The sequence below is a fragment of the Macaca mulatta genome, chromosome 10 (genome assembly GCF_049350105.2).
Source record: "Macaca mulatta isolate MMU2019108-1 chromosome 10, T2T-MMU8v2.0, whole genome shotgun sequence".
Taxonomy (NCBI): Eukaryota; Metazoa; Chordata; class Mammalia; order Primates; family Cercopithecidae; genus Macaca; species Macaca mulatta.
Genome location: NC_133415.1, coordinates 87,174,814 through 87,189,175, shown reverse-complemented (window position 1 = coordinate 87,189,175; position 14,362 = coordinate 87,174,814). Strand labels below are relative to the sequence as shown.

The 14,362-nt window shown below is 42.5% G+C and overlaps 1 protein-coding gene and 2 long non-coding RNA genes across 23 annotated transcripts in view; 2 read left to right on the top strand and 1 right to left on the bottom strand.

The window, feature by feature from the left end:
- LOC144332075 (uncharacterized) overlaps nucleotides 1–14,362 on the top strand; it is a 76,723-nt gene that overhangs the window by 37,037 nt on the left and 25,324 nt on the right. The gene's annotated exons all lie outside the window — the stretch shown is intronic.
- The window catches only part of ITCH (itchy E3 ubiquitin protein ligase), a 135,237-nt gene that overhangs the window by 104,411 nt on the left and 16,464 nt on the right, over nucleotides 1–14,362 (bottom strand). For 8 of the 20 annotated variants that reach the window (XM_077951500.1, XM_077951497.1, XM_077951505.1 and 5 more), the window contains exon 3: nucleotides 223–313. The exons of 3 other annotated variants lie outside the window; for them this stretch is intronic. Coding sequence is in view for 6 of the 17 variants with exons in the window: in XM_077951503.1 (XP_077807629.1) it covers nucleotides 223–292 (70 nt within the window). In the remaining 11 variants the exon portion in view is untranslated. Of the gene's footprint in view, nucleotides 1–222; nucleotides 314–779; nucleotides 960–1,023; nucleotides 1,171–14,362 lie in introns of those variants that run through there. 9 more of the 20 variants (XM_077951498.1, XM_077951508.1, XM_077951502.1 and 6 more) reach the window with 3 other exon arrangements.
- Nucleotides 11,357–12,458, top strand: LOC144332090 (uncharacterized). The gene is made up of 2 exons (XR_013399841.1): nucleotides 11,357–11,816; nucleotides 12,142–12,458. It is a non-coding gene; the product is annotated as an uncharacterized LOC144332090 (long non-coding RNA).

Here is a 14,362-nt window from a genome sequence, read left to right as displayed (position 1 = left end):
TCCGAAGTAGCTGGGACAGCAGGCGTGCACCACTACGCCCAACTAATTTTGTATTCTCCATGTTGGCCTGGCTGATGTCAAACTCCTGGCCTCAAGCGACCCGCCCACCTCAGCCTCCCAAAGTGCTGGGATTACAGTCATGGGCCACCATGCCCGGCCCTCTCAGGATTATTTTTTAATCACATGGGGAAAAATAAAGCTGCCGATGTTTCTAAAACTTACCAGTGATCTGAAGCTGTGATTTCATGGTGAGGCTACCCATTGAACCAAGTTGTGATCCACTGTCAGACATACCACCAATAGGTTGGAAAACCTGAACATGGCAAAGGAGGCAGTGTAAACATCAAAAATTCCCATTAAAAACGTACGTAAATAGTGCTAACCTGGCTATTACTGAAGACAGTGTAACAAAGGCCTTTACATTGCTAAACACAATTTTCAATTCTAGTCTTTATCCTACCTAACTTATTGGCAAAATCTGACAATGCTTGTTAGTACTACAGGGGCCAAGACAAGACTTCCCCTTTGCGCCCAGTGAAGGTTCACTGAAAATCATCTGACAAAAGGCAGGCAGATAAATTTGAGAAAAGGCATACATAACTATTAGCATGCATGAGTCGGGGTGGGGTGGATCACAAAATGATCACCCCATCAAGCAATGGGGTACAGATGATTATAACCTGGAGGATATTACCTATCCAGATAGCTTTAAATATCATCTATATAACATGTCCCAAGCAACTTTATTTACTTATTTATTTTTTGGGAAAAACTCTCACTCTGTCACCCAAGCTGGGGTGTTCTGGAGCGCCTCCCGGGCTGGGGGGTCCTTCTGCTTCAGCCTCCTGAGTTGCTGGGACCACTGGTGCACACCACCACTCCCGACCCAGGAGGTAAGTCCGCAGTGAGCTGTGATCACACCACTGTACTCCAGCCTGGGCAACAGAGGAAGACCCTACCTCAAAAAAGAAGAAATAAGATACAATAAAAAATAAAATTAAACTAAATATACTTGGCACTTACTGTTTGCCAGGTACTTTTGTAAGAAGTACACAAATACAATAAGGCAAACAAAATGCCTTGAAACTGTAAACGCTGTCTTGAGTTTTTATGCAAATTTAGGTTTCCGTTTAAAAATTTAAATATAAAACAATTATGATGGCTTCTCATTTCTGCAAAAATGAAATGGAACAATAATTAATTCCTACTGAGATGAACCCTATAAAATCCAACCTACCTCATTCTGTGCTTACATACAAAAATGCTCGAAGCTAAAATTTGGTCTCAACCATAGGGACTAGCTCATTTTCTTGGCATAATACATATATTTTTTCCTTTACCTTGTTTATTTAAATTGCACTATTTCAAATGAGATGTTTTATAAACAAAATCTGCTAAAAGAACCCTTTTATTTTAAAAATGAAAGGTAAACAGCATAAAGTCATTAGTAGTCATCCATAATATATTAAGAAATGAGATGTAACCTAAAAGCCTTTTAACACCATATTGCACAAGATATTATTCTGATTCAAATGGCTTGTTATGAGAAGGGTCCTCAAAGACATTATAACACATTATGTACACGTATTACTCCCTCCTCAATATCCAAAAGCCTGTTTGCCATAGAACGACAATATCAAAAAAAGTAAATTAAGGGGCAGTGAGAAAAGTCCAATATCTAGGTGCTGATATTCTGCATGATAAAGGTACTCATCTCCATCAACAGTCACTCATCTCCACTAACGATTTATTGCAAGAAAATGCCCTTTCTAATAGTACAGTATAAACTATTCTAAATATAAATTTACATTAATTACAAAGTCGCAAAAAATTTTAGATCTCTACAAAAATGAAGTATATTTTAAAAACTAAAATTAACTTCATGTAGAAAAGATTAATGAAAGCATAGCCTGCAAATATTTTTAAGAACAATGACTCTCCAGATAATTACAGAGAATCATTATGGTAGAATTGTGAGGTGCTCTGCCAAAAACATGCTAGTAATTTCAATAATTTATGTACATATACATACTAGTTTTACATAACTAAAATTCACCAAGCATTTTAAATTCTTGAAAAGAATAAAAATTGCTATTTGCATAATATCAAAAAATTAGAAGCAACCTATATTATCAATTGGCATATGTTAAATAAATCACATATTCATACCACAGAACAGATTACTATGCAGGTATCAAAATAAGTAACTTATTAATGACTGAAATTGAAAGATCCCAAGAACATCTTTAAAGTTGCAGAATAGCATACATGAGTTGGGGTGGGGTGGATCACAAAATGATCACCCCATCAGTATGTACAGTATGATATTATTTTTGCAAACTAAAACACTATATACTCCTATGAGTACAAATACTTATAAATAAACACAGAAAAAGTATACATTCCATTGAGGAGGAGGGCACCTGTGTACTCAAGTAGGTGGTCACAGGGAACTGCAGTTTTGTATGTATTGTTTGAAGTTCTAGAAGTGAAACATGTATCATTGTTGACTTGTACAATTTTAAAAACAGCATAAAACAGAGTAGAAAAAACAGATAACCTATACTTCAAGTCCCATCCTCTCCCCTGAGAGCCAAACTCTTAGGTCTCACTATCACTTACAACTGCATACATGGTTAAAATGATTAAATCTAAGCTGGGCGCGGTGGCTCACTCCTGTAATCCCAGCACTCTGGGAGGCCAAGGCGGGTGGATCACCTGAGGTCAGGAGTTCAACACCAGCCTGGCCAACATGTTGAAACCCCATCTCTAGTAAAAATACAAAAAATTAGGCCGGGCGCGGTGGCTCACGCCTGTAATCCCAGCACTTTGGGAGGCCGAGACGGGCGGATCACGAGGTCAGGAGATCGAGACCATCCTGGCTAACACGGTGAAACCCCGTCTCTACTAAAAAATACAAAAAACTAGCCAGGCGAGGTGGCGGGCGCCTGTAGTCCCAGCTACTCGGGAGGCTGAGGCAGGAGAATGGTCTAAACCCGGGAGGCGGAGCTTGCAGTGAGCTGAGATCCGGCCACTGCACCCCAGCCTGGGCGACAGAGCAAGACTCTGTCTCAAAAAAAAAAAAAAAAAAAATTAGCTGGGCCTGGTGGTGGATGCTTGTAATTCCAGCTACTCGGAATTCTGAGGCAGGAGAATCGCTTCAACCCGGGAGGTAGTAAGCCCAGATTGCGCCATTGCACTCCAGCCTGGGCAACAAGAACAAAACTCCATCTCAAGAAAGAAAAAAAAAAGATTGAATCTAGGCCGGGCACAGAGGCTTACGCCTGTAATCCTAGCACTTCGGGAGGCTGAGGTAGGCGGATCACCTGAGGTCAGGAGTTTGAGACCAGCCTGGCCAACATAGTGAAACCTCATCTCTACTAAAAATACAAACATTAGCCAGGTACGGTGGCACACGCTTGTAATCCCAGCTACTTGGGAGGCTGAGGCGGGAGGATCATTGAACCTGGAAGGCTGAGATTGCAGTGAACCAACATCGTGCCACTGCACTCCAGCCTGGGTGACAGAGCTAGACTTTGTCTCAAAAAAAAAAAAAAAGAAAAAAGAAAAAAATTATTCTTGTCAATTCTGTACCATGTATTACAGGAGACATTATAGCATGGTAATTACGTATGCAAACAGTGAAGTTAGACAGATCTAGATAAACATTCCGGAACTGTTACCCTGTGAACTTGAGCAAATTACTGAATTTCTCTGAGCCATGCTTTCTTCATCCATAAATGTAGATAATTTATAATTTATAGTTTCATTGTAAAGACTGAGAGAGTATCTGTAGAATTAAAGACAGTTGTAGGAAAACTGCCTGCTGCATGGCAAGAGTGATGCCATCTTGAAGTGAAACTATCATACTGACCAATTTTTTTTTTTTTTTTTTTGGAGACAGAGTCTCACTCTGTCGCCCTGGCTGGAGTGCAGTGGCACGGTCTTGGCTCACTGCAACCTCCACTTCCCAGGTTCAAGTGACTCTCCTGCCTTAGCCTCCCGAGTAGCTGGGACTACAGGTACCTGCCACCACACCTGGCTAATTTTTGTATTTTTAGTAGAGATGGGGTTTCACCATGTTGGCCAGGCTGGTCTCAAACTCCTGACCTCAAATGATCTAACCACCTAGGCCTCCCAAAGTGCTGGGATTACAGGCGTGAGCCACTGTACCTGGCCCTGACCAATGTTTGTTTCCTGCATACCAAGGTGTTCTTCAGCAAGGACTTTTAACCAATGCCTGTAACACAGATAACCCCTTATAAAGATGCTTATCTAACCTCCCCAGTGGTCAGAGTTTCAGTAAGAAAGTCTGAAATGGCCGGGCGCGGTGGCTCAAGCCTGTAATCCCAGCACTTTGGGAGGCCGAGGCAGGCGGATCACGAGGTCAGGAGATCGAGACCATCCTGGCTAACCCGGTGAAACCCCGTCTCTACTAAAAAATGCAAAAAAACTAGCCGGGCGTGGTCGCAGGCGCCTGTAGTCCCAGCTGCTCGGGAGGCTGAGGCAGGAGAATGGCATGAACCCGGGAGGCGGAGCTTGCAGTGAGCTGAGATCCGGCCACTGCACTCCAGCCTGGGAGACAGAGCGAGACTCCGTCTCAAAAAAAAAAAAAAAGTCTGAAACATGACCACCTACACATTACCCTAAAGGCTAGCTAAATAATGGACACCTTCTAGTAGTTGTAGGGATCTACTATCTCATGGCCAACCAAGACATCACTTCTGTTCCTAAGTTCTATTGAATATGTTTTTCTAAGAAACTGGATTTCTTAGTCTCTTTCCCATTTTCTTGCTGTTAATCTTTTTCACCCTCAAGTGTTTCTCTTCTGTAGCATCTAGTCTGCAGTTCCATTTCCCACAAAGTCAAAATTAATGACTAAAATCTGCATATTCTTACTGCATTGTTACTCACATAGAGAGAATGTCATCAATTTTTATAATTCTAATTACAGTTGGTTCTTGCCCAACAACTGGTTTGAACTGCACAGATCCACTTATATGCAGCCTTTTTTCAACCACACACAGATTGAGGCCAGGAGCAGTGGCTCACGCCCATAATCCCAACACTTTGGAAGGCTGAGCAGGAAGGGTCACTTGAGCCCAGAAGGTTGAAACCAGTGTGGGCAACATAGTGAGACTTCATTTCTATTTAATTAAAAAATGTTAAAAAATAATAAAAAATAAAAATAAAAAACACCGAATGAAAATACAGTACTCATGGGATGTGAAACCCACGTATATGGAAAGGACTTTTCACATATGCAGGTTCCACAGGGCGTACTTCAGAGCATGCACTGATGTGGTTATATGTGGTGGTCCCAGAAGCAATCCCCACACATACCAAGGGATGATTGTATTTACATTATGGGTCTCTCTTAGATTTTCATTTTAAGTTCTAGGACAGCAAAAGTGCTCTTATCTTTATCTCTTGTTTTCTGTTATAAGGGGACTAAAGTGAAACTTGATGCATTATGTTTTCATTTGTTGCTTTTGTGTTATCTTCATAGATCTAAGAACAAAAAATATTCTTTGTAACTTCACATTCATAATTAGAGACTCTTTTGAATAGGCTATTAGTGCTCTCATTTAGGGGAGAAACGTCAGACAGTGGTAGGTTTTTTGGATTGTAATAGACACTTTTAAGCCTTTATATGTCTCGGTAAGAAAGATGTCCTAAATTCAAGTCCTTTTGAGGAGTTAGAGAAAACTTTGCCCTAAGTATCATAACTTTTTTGTGTTTGTTTATTGGTTGGACAGATATGTGAGAGCAAAATCCTGTCTCTACAAAAAATAAAAATAAATTAGCTGGATGTGGTGGCATGCGCCTGTTGTCCCAGTTAACTGGGAGGCTGAGGCACAAAGATTGCCAGAGACCAGCAGGTAGAGGCTGCAGTGAGCTGTGATCAGGCCACTGCAATCCATCTTGGGTGACAAAGCAAGATCTCATCTCAAAAAAAAAAAAAAAGAAAGCAAGCAAGATTTAAAAACAAACAAGCAAAAAACCAAACTAAAAGCCTTCAGAAGACCAGCCTGGGCAATACAGTGAGACCCCCATCTCTACAAAAAAATTTAAAAATTAGCCAGGTGCAGTGGTGCATGCCTCTAGTCCCAGCTACATGGGAGACCAAACTGGGAGTACCACTTGAACTCAGAAAGTTGAGGCAGCAGTGAACCATGACTGCACCTCTGCATTCCAGCCTGGGCAACACAGTGAGACTTTGTCTCAAAAAAAAGAAAAAAAAAAAAAGTCTTCACAAGTACAGTGGTATGCAATCTATAGCTTTACTTAGCACTGTAAACCATTGTGACTAGAACCAATGAAGATACAGTTTGAATCTAAATCATAGCTGGGTGCTGAGGCTCATACCTATAATCCCAGCACTTTGGGAGGCTGAGGTGGGCGGATCACAAGGTCAAGGGATCAAGACCATCCTGGCCAACATGGTGAAACCCTATCTCTACTAAAAATACAAAAATCATCCAGGCATGGTGGCAGGCAGCTGTAATCCCAGCTACTCAGGAGGCTGAGGCAGGAGAACCACTTGAACCCGGGAGGTGGAGGTTACAGTGAGCTGAGATCATGCCACTGCACTCCAGTCTGGGTGACAGAGTGAGACTCCATCTCAAAAAAAAAAAAAAAAAATCTAATAATATTTTAAAACTCTATTACCTATTAGTCTGTCAGTTACAAAGAAACTCAAAACAGGGTCTTGCTCTGTTGCCTATGCTAGAGTGCAGTAGTGTGATCAAGCTCACTGCAGCCTCAACCACCTGGGCTGAAACAATCCTCCTGCCTCAGCCTCCTGAGTAAATGAGACTAACAGCCACATACCACAGGCTCATCTAATTTTTTATTGGGAGATAGAGACAGGGTCTCACCATGTTGCCCAGGCTAGTCTCGAACTCCTGGGCTCAAGTAAGCGATCCTCCTGCCTTGGCCTCCCAAAGTGGTGGGATTACAAGGATAAGCCACTGTGCCCAGCTGGGTCAATTCTTAGCACTTTATAATCTTTTTTTTTTTTGAGACAGAGATTCACTCTGTCGCCCAGGCTGGAGTGCAGTGGCGCAATCTCCCCTCACTGCAACCTCCGCTTCCTGGGTTCAAGCAATTCTCCTGCCTCAGCCTCCCTAGTAGCTGGGATTACAGGCGTGCACGACATCCAGCTAATTTTTTTTGTATCTTTAGTAGAGATGGGGTTTTGCCATGTTGACCAGGCTGGTCTCAAATGCCTGACCTCAGGTGATCTGCCTGCCTTAGCCTCCCAAAGTGCTGAGATTACAGGCGTGAGCCACCACGTCTGGCCTATAAATCATTTATTTTGAGTAATGTTTACTGCTACACTAAAAAAATGTGACAGACAGAATGCCCAATGTAGAAAGAAGGTGCTAAAACACAGCCAGAGGTAAAATTAACCTTAACATCTTCCTGAAAAGGCAGTGGAAACAAAAATGTGGAAAGGGATAGACATACTTCAGAAGATTATTTCAGCAATATCTTGTCTCTTAACCAATAAACATTTATAGCCTTATTTTAAATATGTATCTTATTAATAGAGAAATTATTAAACAGGATATTATGAAATCTGCTTGGTTTATTTTCAGAAATAACACATTCAACATAATCAGCTATTTTTATAGGCCACATCTATTGTGACTTAGAAAACCTTTAAGTAATTTAATATAGCCCTATATTTTCTTAAAAGAATCCAACAAAATGACATTTCAGAAGACACGAAAAAACCAATAAGGAGAAAAACTGCTTGTGGCAGAAAGTCCAGAGTTCAAAGAGCTAAAGTTTATAGTGGTATTCAGAGAACTAAAACCTAATGAAGTCAAACTCTCAAATAATCTTACTATAAAATACATAAGCATGTGTGGTAAGTTAGAAATACATACTGAGTAGTATGTCCCCCTTGGACAGGGTCACTCTGCCATGTTCTCAAACCACTACTCAAGTGAAAAACTAGATCCCATTATTTAGGGGCACAGTAGCAAAGACTAGCTAGAAAGAACACAGGTACATTTTTAGATCCCATTCTCCACTAATAAACACAAAGGAGCTTAGCCAGGTGTGGTGGCAGGCGCCTGTAATCCCAGCTACTTGGAGGCAGAGACTGTCATGAGCCGAGATCGCACCACTGCACTTCAGCCTGAGCGAGAGATCAAGACTCTGTCTCAAAAAAAAAAAAAAAAAAAAAAAAAAAAGGAGCTGACTTTGGTGTATGGGCTACTGAAGGTATTGGCAGAAGGAATAAAAGTTTATTTAGGTTGGAGCAGAGGGTAAATACCCATTTCCATAATTTAATTTCTCAGCAAAGCTAGTGGGAATAAACCCAAAATCCCTCATGATAGGGAAAGTGGTTGCTTTCCTATTTACTAGAGAAAATTGACTTAACAATTGACTTAACAAGGAGGTAGAATATGAACCATTATCCACACATAACAGTGACACTTTGGTTCTGAACATCACACAATGATCTCAGAACACTAAAAGCTCCTTTCCCATTTTCCAACCAAATATATCAATATGGATTCTAAAGCATATGCAAAAAAGGACAATTACATTATTCAAAGAGAAAAAGAGGAAGCTACAACTTTTAAGGTTCAACAGTATAAACACAGAGTTTAAGGAAATTGGCACCAGGATCTAACTTTTGGCATTCATTTGCTGGTTTGAACTCTGTATCTAATACTCCAGAAGGTGATTTCTTCCCCTTTCTAACAAACAGCTTTCTGACAAACATTTCAAAATTAACTATTATTACAAGTTGTTTCTAGCTTTGACTATTGCTAGAGTTTAAAGCATTTGCCACAATAAATATAAATATTGTTGTACTACTATAAGTTTTGTTCTCTTGCAAACAATGCTTGTGTGAAATTACACACCTAATTAAATATAATGTTGAATTTCCTGGCTCTAAGGAATCCTTGTTTCTGGCCAGAGGTGGTGATTCATGCCTGTAATTCCAGCACTTTGCAAGGCCGAGGTGAGCGGATCACCTAAGGTCAGGAGCTCAAGACCAGCCTGGCCAACATGGTGACACCGTCTCTACTTAAAAAAAAAAAAAAAAAAAAAAAATTAGCTGGGCGTAGTGGCATGTGCCTACTGTAGTCCCAGCTCCTCGGTAGGCTGAGGCAGGAGAATGCCTTGAATCTGAGAGGCAGAGGTTACAGTGAGCTGAGATCATGTCACTGTACACCAGCCTGAGCGACAGAGTGAGACTCAGTCTTAAAAAAAAAAAAAAAATTGTTTCTGACTATCTCTTAATATCCATACATTCTCAAAATATAAGACCCTAACAGCTGGGCGCGGCGGCTCACGCCTGTAATCCCAACACTTTGGGAGGCCAAGGCAGGCGGATCACGAGGTCAGGAGATCGAGACCATCCTGGCTAACACAGTGAAACTCCGTCTTTGCTAAAAATACAAAAAAAAAATTAGCCAGGCGTGGTAGTGGGCGCCTGTAGTCCCAGCTACTTGGGAGGCTGAGGCAGGAGAATCACTTGAACCCAGGAGGCAGAGCTTGCAGTGAGCTGAGATCCCACCACTGCACTCCAGTCTAGGCGACAGAGTGAGACTCCGTCTCAAAAAAAAAAAAAGACCCTAATATCCACCATGCCTCATCCTTCCAGCAAACTTTCCTCAGATCATTTATAAACATTATTTAAGAATTACAGGCGGCTGGGCACGGTGGCTCATGCTTGTAATCCCAGCACCTTGGGAAGCTGAGGCAGGTGGATCACAAGGTCAGGAGTTCAAGACCAGCCCGGCCGAGATGGTCAAACCCCATCTCTACTAAAAATACAAAAATGAGCCGGACATGGTGGCGCATGCCTGTAATCCCAGCTACTCAGGAGGCTGAGGCAGAGAACTGCTTGAACCCGGGAGACGGAGGTTGCAGTGAGACAAGATCGCGCCACTGCACTCTAGCCTGGGCGACAGAGTTAGACTCCGCCTCAAAAAAAAAGAAAAAGAATTACAGGCCTTGGCTGGTCCAACTGTACTGGTTTTTACAACTAACTGATCACAACAAGTTACAGATTTCTTTGTTCCTTCTCCACTCGCACTGCTTCACTTGACTTAAAAAAAAAGGTCAGACGCAGTGGCTCACGCCTGTAATCCAAGCACTTTGGGAGGCTGAGGCAGGCAGATCACCTGAGGTCAGGAGTTTGAGAGCAGTCTGACCAACATGAAGAAATCCCGTCTCTACTATAAATACAAAATTAGCCGGGTGCAGTGGTGCATGTCTGTAATCCCAGATACTCAGGAGGCTGAGACAGGAGAAATCACTTGAACCCAGGAGGTGGAGGCTGCAATGAGCTGAGATTGTGCCACTGCACTGCAGCCCAGGCAACAAGAGTGAAAACTCCGTCTCAAAAAAAAAAAAAAAAAAAAAAAAGAATTACAGACCAGTCCTGGTGGCTCATGCCTGTAATCCCAGCACTTTGGGAGGCTGAGGTGAGAGGATCGCTTGAGTCTAGGAGTTCTGAGACCAACCTGGCCAACACAGTGAAACCCCATTTCTATTTTATATACATATAAAATAGCCGGGCACGGTGGCTCATCCCTGTAATCCCAGCACTTTGGGAGGCTGAGGCAGGTGGATCACCGGAGGTCGGGAGTTCGAGACCAGCCTGACCAACATGGAGAAACCCCGTCTCTACTGATAATACCAAATTAGCTGGGAGTGGTGACACAGACCTGTAATCCCAGCTATTAGGGAGACTGAGGCAGAATTACTTGAACCTGGGGTGGCAGAGTTTGCAGTATGCTGAGATCACGCCACTGCACTCTAGCCTGGGTGACAAGGCGAGACTCCATCTCAAGAAAAGAAAAAAGAATTATCAAGTAAACTGGAAGTCAATACTGGGTTACTGAGTAATATGCATACGCACTTCATCAACAAAATTCATGCATTTTCCTTAAAAGGAGCCAAAAAAGCATTGTTATTCAGATTGTGTCAAAAACCTAGAATAAAATGACACAAATAAGAGCTTATACCCAAGAGCCCTCAATACTAGGAAGGGGAGAGGAATCAAATTACCACCTACCTATTAGGAAACAAACAGGATTATGAAAGCAAAGTCTATTCTACATTCCAATTTGAGTCTGTAGATTTTCACCTTAGTATTCTATCCCAAGATTAGCCCCTCCAATTAAATTCAAAAGGAAACAGAGTAAAAATATTATTCCAAAGAAGGCAGAATACCACATACATCTTATTTGTTCTCACAGGTAAACAAATGGAAGTCTAAGAAAGTTTATTGATTGCCCAGTAAGGCAAAGATTTTTGTAGATATGACACCAAATGTATAATTCATTAAAGAAAACAACTGAGAAATTGAGTGTATTGAGTTTTTCTTTTTTTTTTTGAGAGACAGGAATTTGCTCTGTTGACAGGGCTAAGGTATAGTGGTGGGATCACGGCTCACTACACCCTGGAACTCCTGGGCTCAAGGGATCCTACTGCCTCATTCAATAGCTGGGACTACATACAGGAACACACACCGGGCACGGTGGCTCACATCTGTAATCTCAGCACTTTGGGAGGCCAAGGCAGGCAGATCACAAGGCCAGGAGTTTGAAACCAGTCTGGCCAACATGGCGAAACCCCGTCTCTACTAAAAATATAAAAAATTAGCCTGGCATGGTGGCGTGCGCCTGTAATCCCAGCTACCCAGGAGGATGAGGCAGGAAAATCACTTGAACTCAGGAGGCGGAGGCTGCAGTGAGCAGAGATCGCGCCATTGCACTCCAGCCTGGGCTACAAAGCAAGACTCCATCTCAAAAAAAAAAAAAAATTCACGGGGCATGGTGGCACACACCTGTAGTCCCAGCAGGAGAATCACTTGATCCTGGGAGGCGGAGGTTGCAGTAAGCTGAGATTGTGCCACCACACTCCAGCCTGGGCAACAGAACAAGACTCCATCTCAAAAAACAAAACAAAACAAAAACACAGGCACACACCACCACATCCAGATAGTTGTTTTTTTGTTTCGTTTTGTTTTGTTTTTGTAGATATGGGGGTCTCACGTTGTTGGCCAGGCTGGTCTCCAACTCCTGGGCTCAAGTGATCCTCTCACCTCAGCCTCCCAAACTGCTGGGATTACAGGCGCACGCCACCATGCCCCAACTTAAGTATGTCTTCTAAAGAGTTGAAGTTCCAGACAGGCGCAGTGGCTCACACTGGTAATCCCAGCACTTCGGGAGGCCAAGGCGGGTAGATTACTCGAGACCAGGAGTTCAAGACCAGCCTGGCTGACATGGTGAAACTCCGTCTCTATTAAAAATACAAAAATTACCCAGGTGCAGTGACACAGACCTGTAATCCCAGCTACTCGGGAGGCTGAGGCAGGAGAATCTCCTGCACCCAGGAGGTGGAGATTACAGTGAGTCATGATCGTGCCACTGCACTCCAGCCTGGGTGACAGAGTGAGACTCTGCCTCAAAAATAAATTTAAAAAGAGTCAAAGTTTCTAATTTTGATTGCACTCAACTTCCTGGGAAAGGTATGGTGGCTCACACCTGTGATCACAGCACCTTAGGAGGCTAAGGCAGGAAAATCACCTGAGCCCAGGATTTCGACCAGCCTGGGCAACAATGTAAGACCCCATCCCTATTTTTGAAAAAAAAGACATCATTAAAAAAATGGAAAGACAAGCAATAGGTTAGGAGATAAAATCTGCAAAACATGTATCTGATAAAGGAGTTGTATCCAGAATTTAAATAAACTCTTACAACTAAGACAAACAACCCAAGCAAAGTGGATTTCCTAAGGCCAGAACAGAAGATGTGGCCCAAAACTAGTATCTCTAGCATAGTTCAATGTTAATTTCATGATTTAAAATCATAGTTCACAGCAAAAAAGATAACATTTAACTGCAGAACAAATGAAAACAAAAAATATGTCATTGCTGTACAGTCCTTCAAAAACTTACTAAAATATATACAATGAAATATTATTCAGCATTAAAAAGGAATAAAATTCTGACACATGGTACAATATGAAATCTGAAGACATTATGCTAAGTGAAATACACCAGACACAAAAGGACAAATATTGGCCAGGCCCAGTGGCTCATGCCTGTAATTCCAGCGGAGGCAGACGGATCACAAGGTCAAGAAATGGAGACCATCCTGGTCAACATCGTGAAACCCTGTCTCTATTAAAAATACAAAAATTAGCTGGGCGTGGTGGCGCACGCCTGTAGTTCCAGCTACTCAGGAGACTGAGGCAGGAGAATCGCTTGAACCTGGGAGGCAGAGGTTGCAGTGAGCTGATATCCAGCCACTGCACTCCAGCCTGGGCCACACAGCGAGACTCTGCCTCAAAAAAAAAAAAAAGGGGGGGGCTGGGCGCAGTGGCTGACACCTGTAAACCCAGCACTTTGGGAGGCCGAGAGGGGTGGATCACGAGGCCAGGAGATCAAGATCATCCTGGCTGACACAGTAAAATCCTGTCTCTACTAAAAATACAAAAAGAAATTAGCCGGGCATGGTGGCAGGTGCCTGTAGTCCCAGCTACTCAGGAGGCTGAGGCAGGAGAATGGCATGAATCCGGGAGGCGGAGCTTGCAGTGAGCGGAGATCGCGCCACTGCACTCCAGCCTGGGCGACAGAGCGAGACTCCATCTCGGAAAAAAAAAAAAAAAAGGACAAATATTGTATGACTCCACTTTTACCATGAGGTGCCTAGAATAGTTGAATTCACAGAGACAGAAAACAGAGTAGTAGTTACCAGGGCAGGGAGGAGGTGAAATGGAGAATTATTGTTTTATAGGTACAAGTTTCAGTTCCGGATGATGAAAAAGTTAGAGACTGATAGTGGTAATGGTGGCATAACAAGGTAAATGTACTTAATGTCACTGAACTGAAGACTTAACAATACTTAAATGGTAAATTGTATGTAATGCATATTTTACCACAATAAAAAAAAAAACTAAGATAGATATTTTCCTAATTTTCTTTGTCCCTTAGAGATGAAAACGTCAATTTCTATATACAATCAACTAGCCAGGCAGAATGAACACGCTTCATTCTCCATTCCCTTCCAAAACCTCAGAAAAGATGAAATAAAGGAATAAAAATTATAAACCCCCAAGGGCAAAAACAAAGGGAGAGAAGATGATAGCAGAGAGATGCAAGCAACATTCTGGATAATGAAAAGCAGCAGCAGCAGGGTTCTGCACATTTCAATATATACAGAATATAGTTTTTTTTTTTTAGACGGAGTCTTGCTCTGTTGCCCAGGCTGGAGTGCAGTGGCCGGATCTCAGCTCACTGCAAGCTCCGCCTCCCGGGTTCACGCCATTCTCCTGCCTCAGCCTCCCGAGTAGCTGGGACTACAGGCGCCCGCCACCT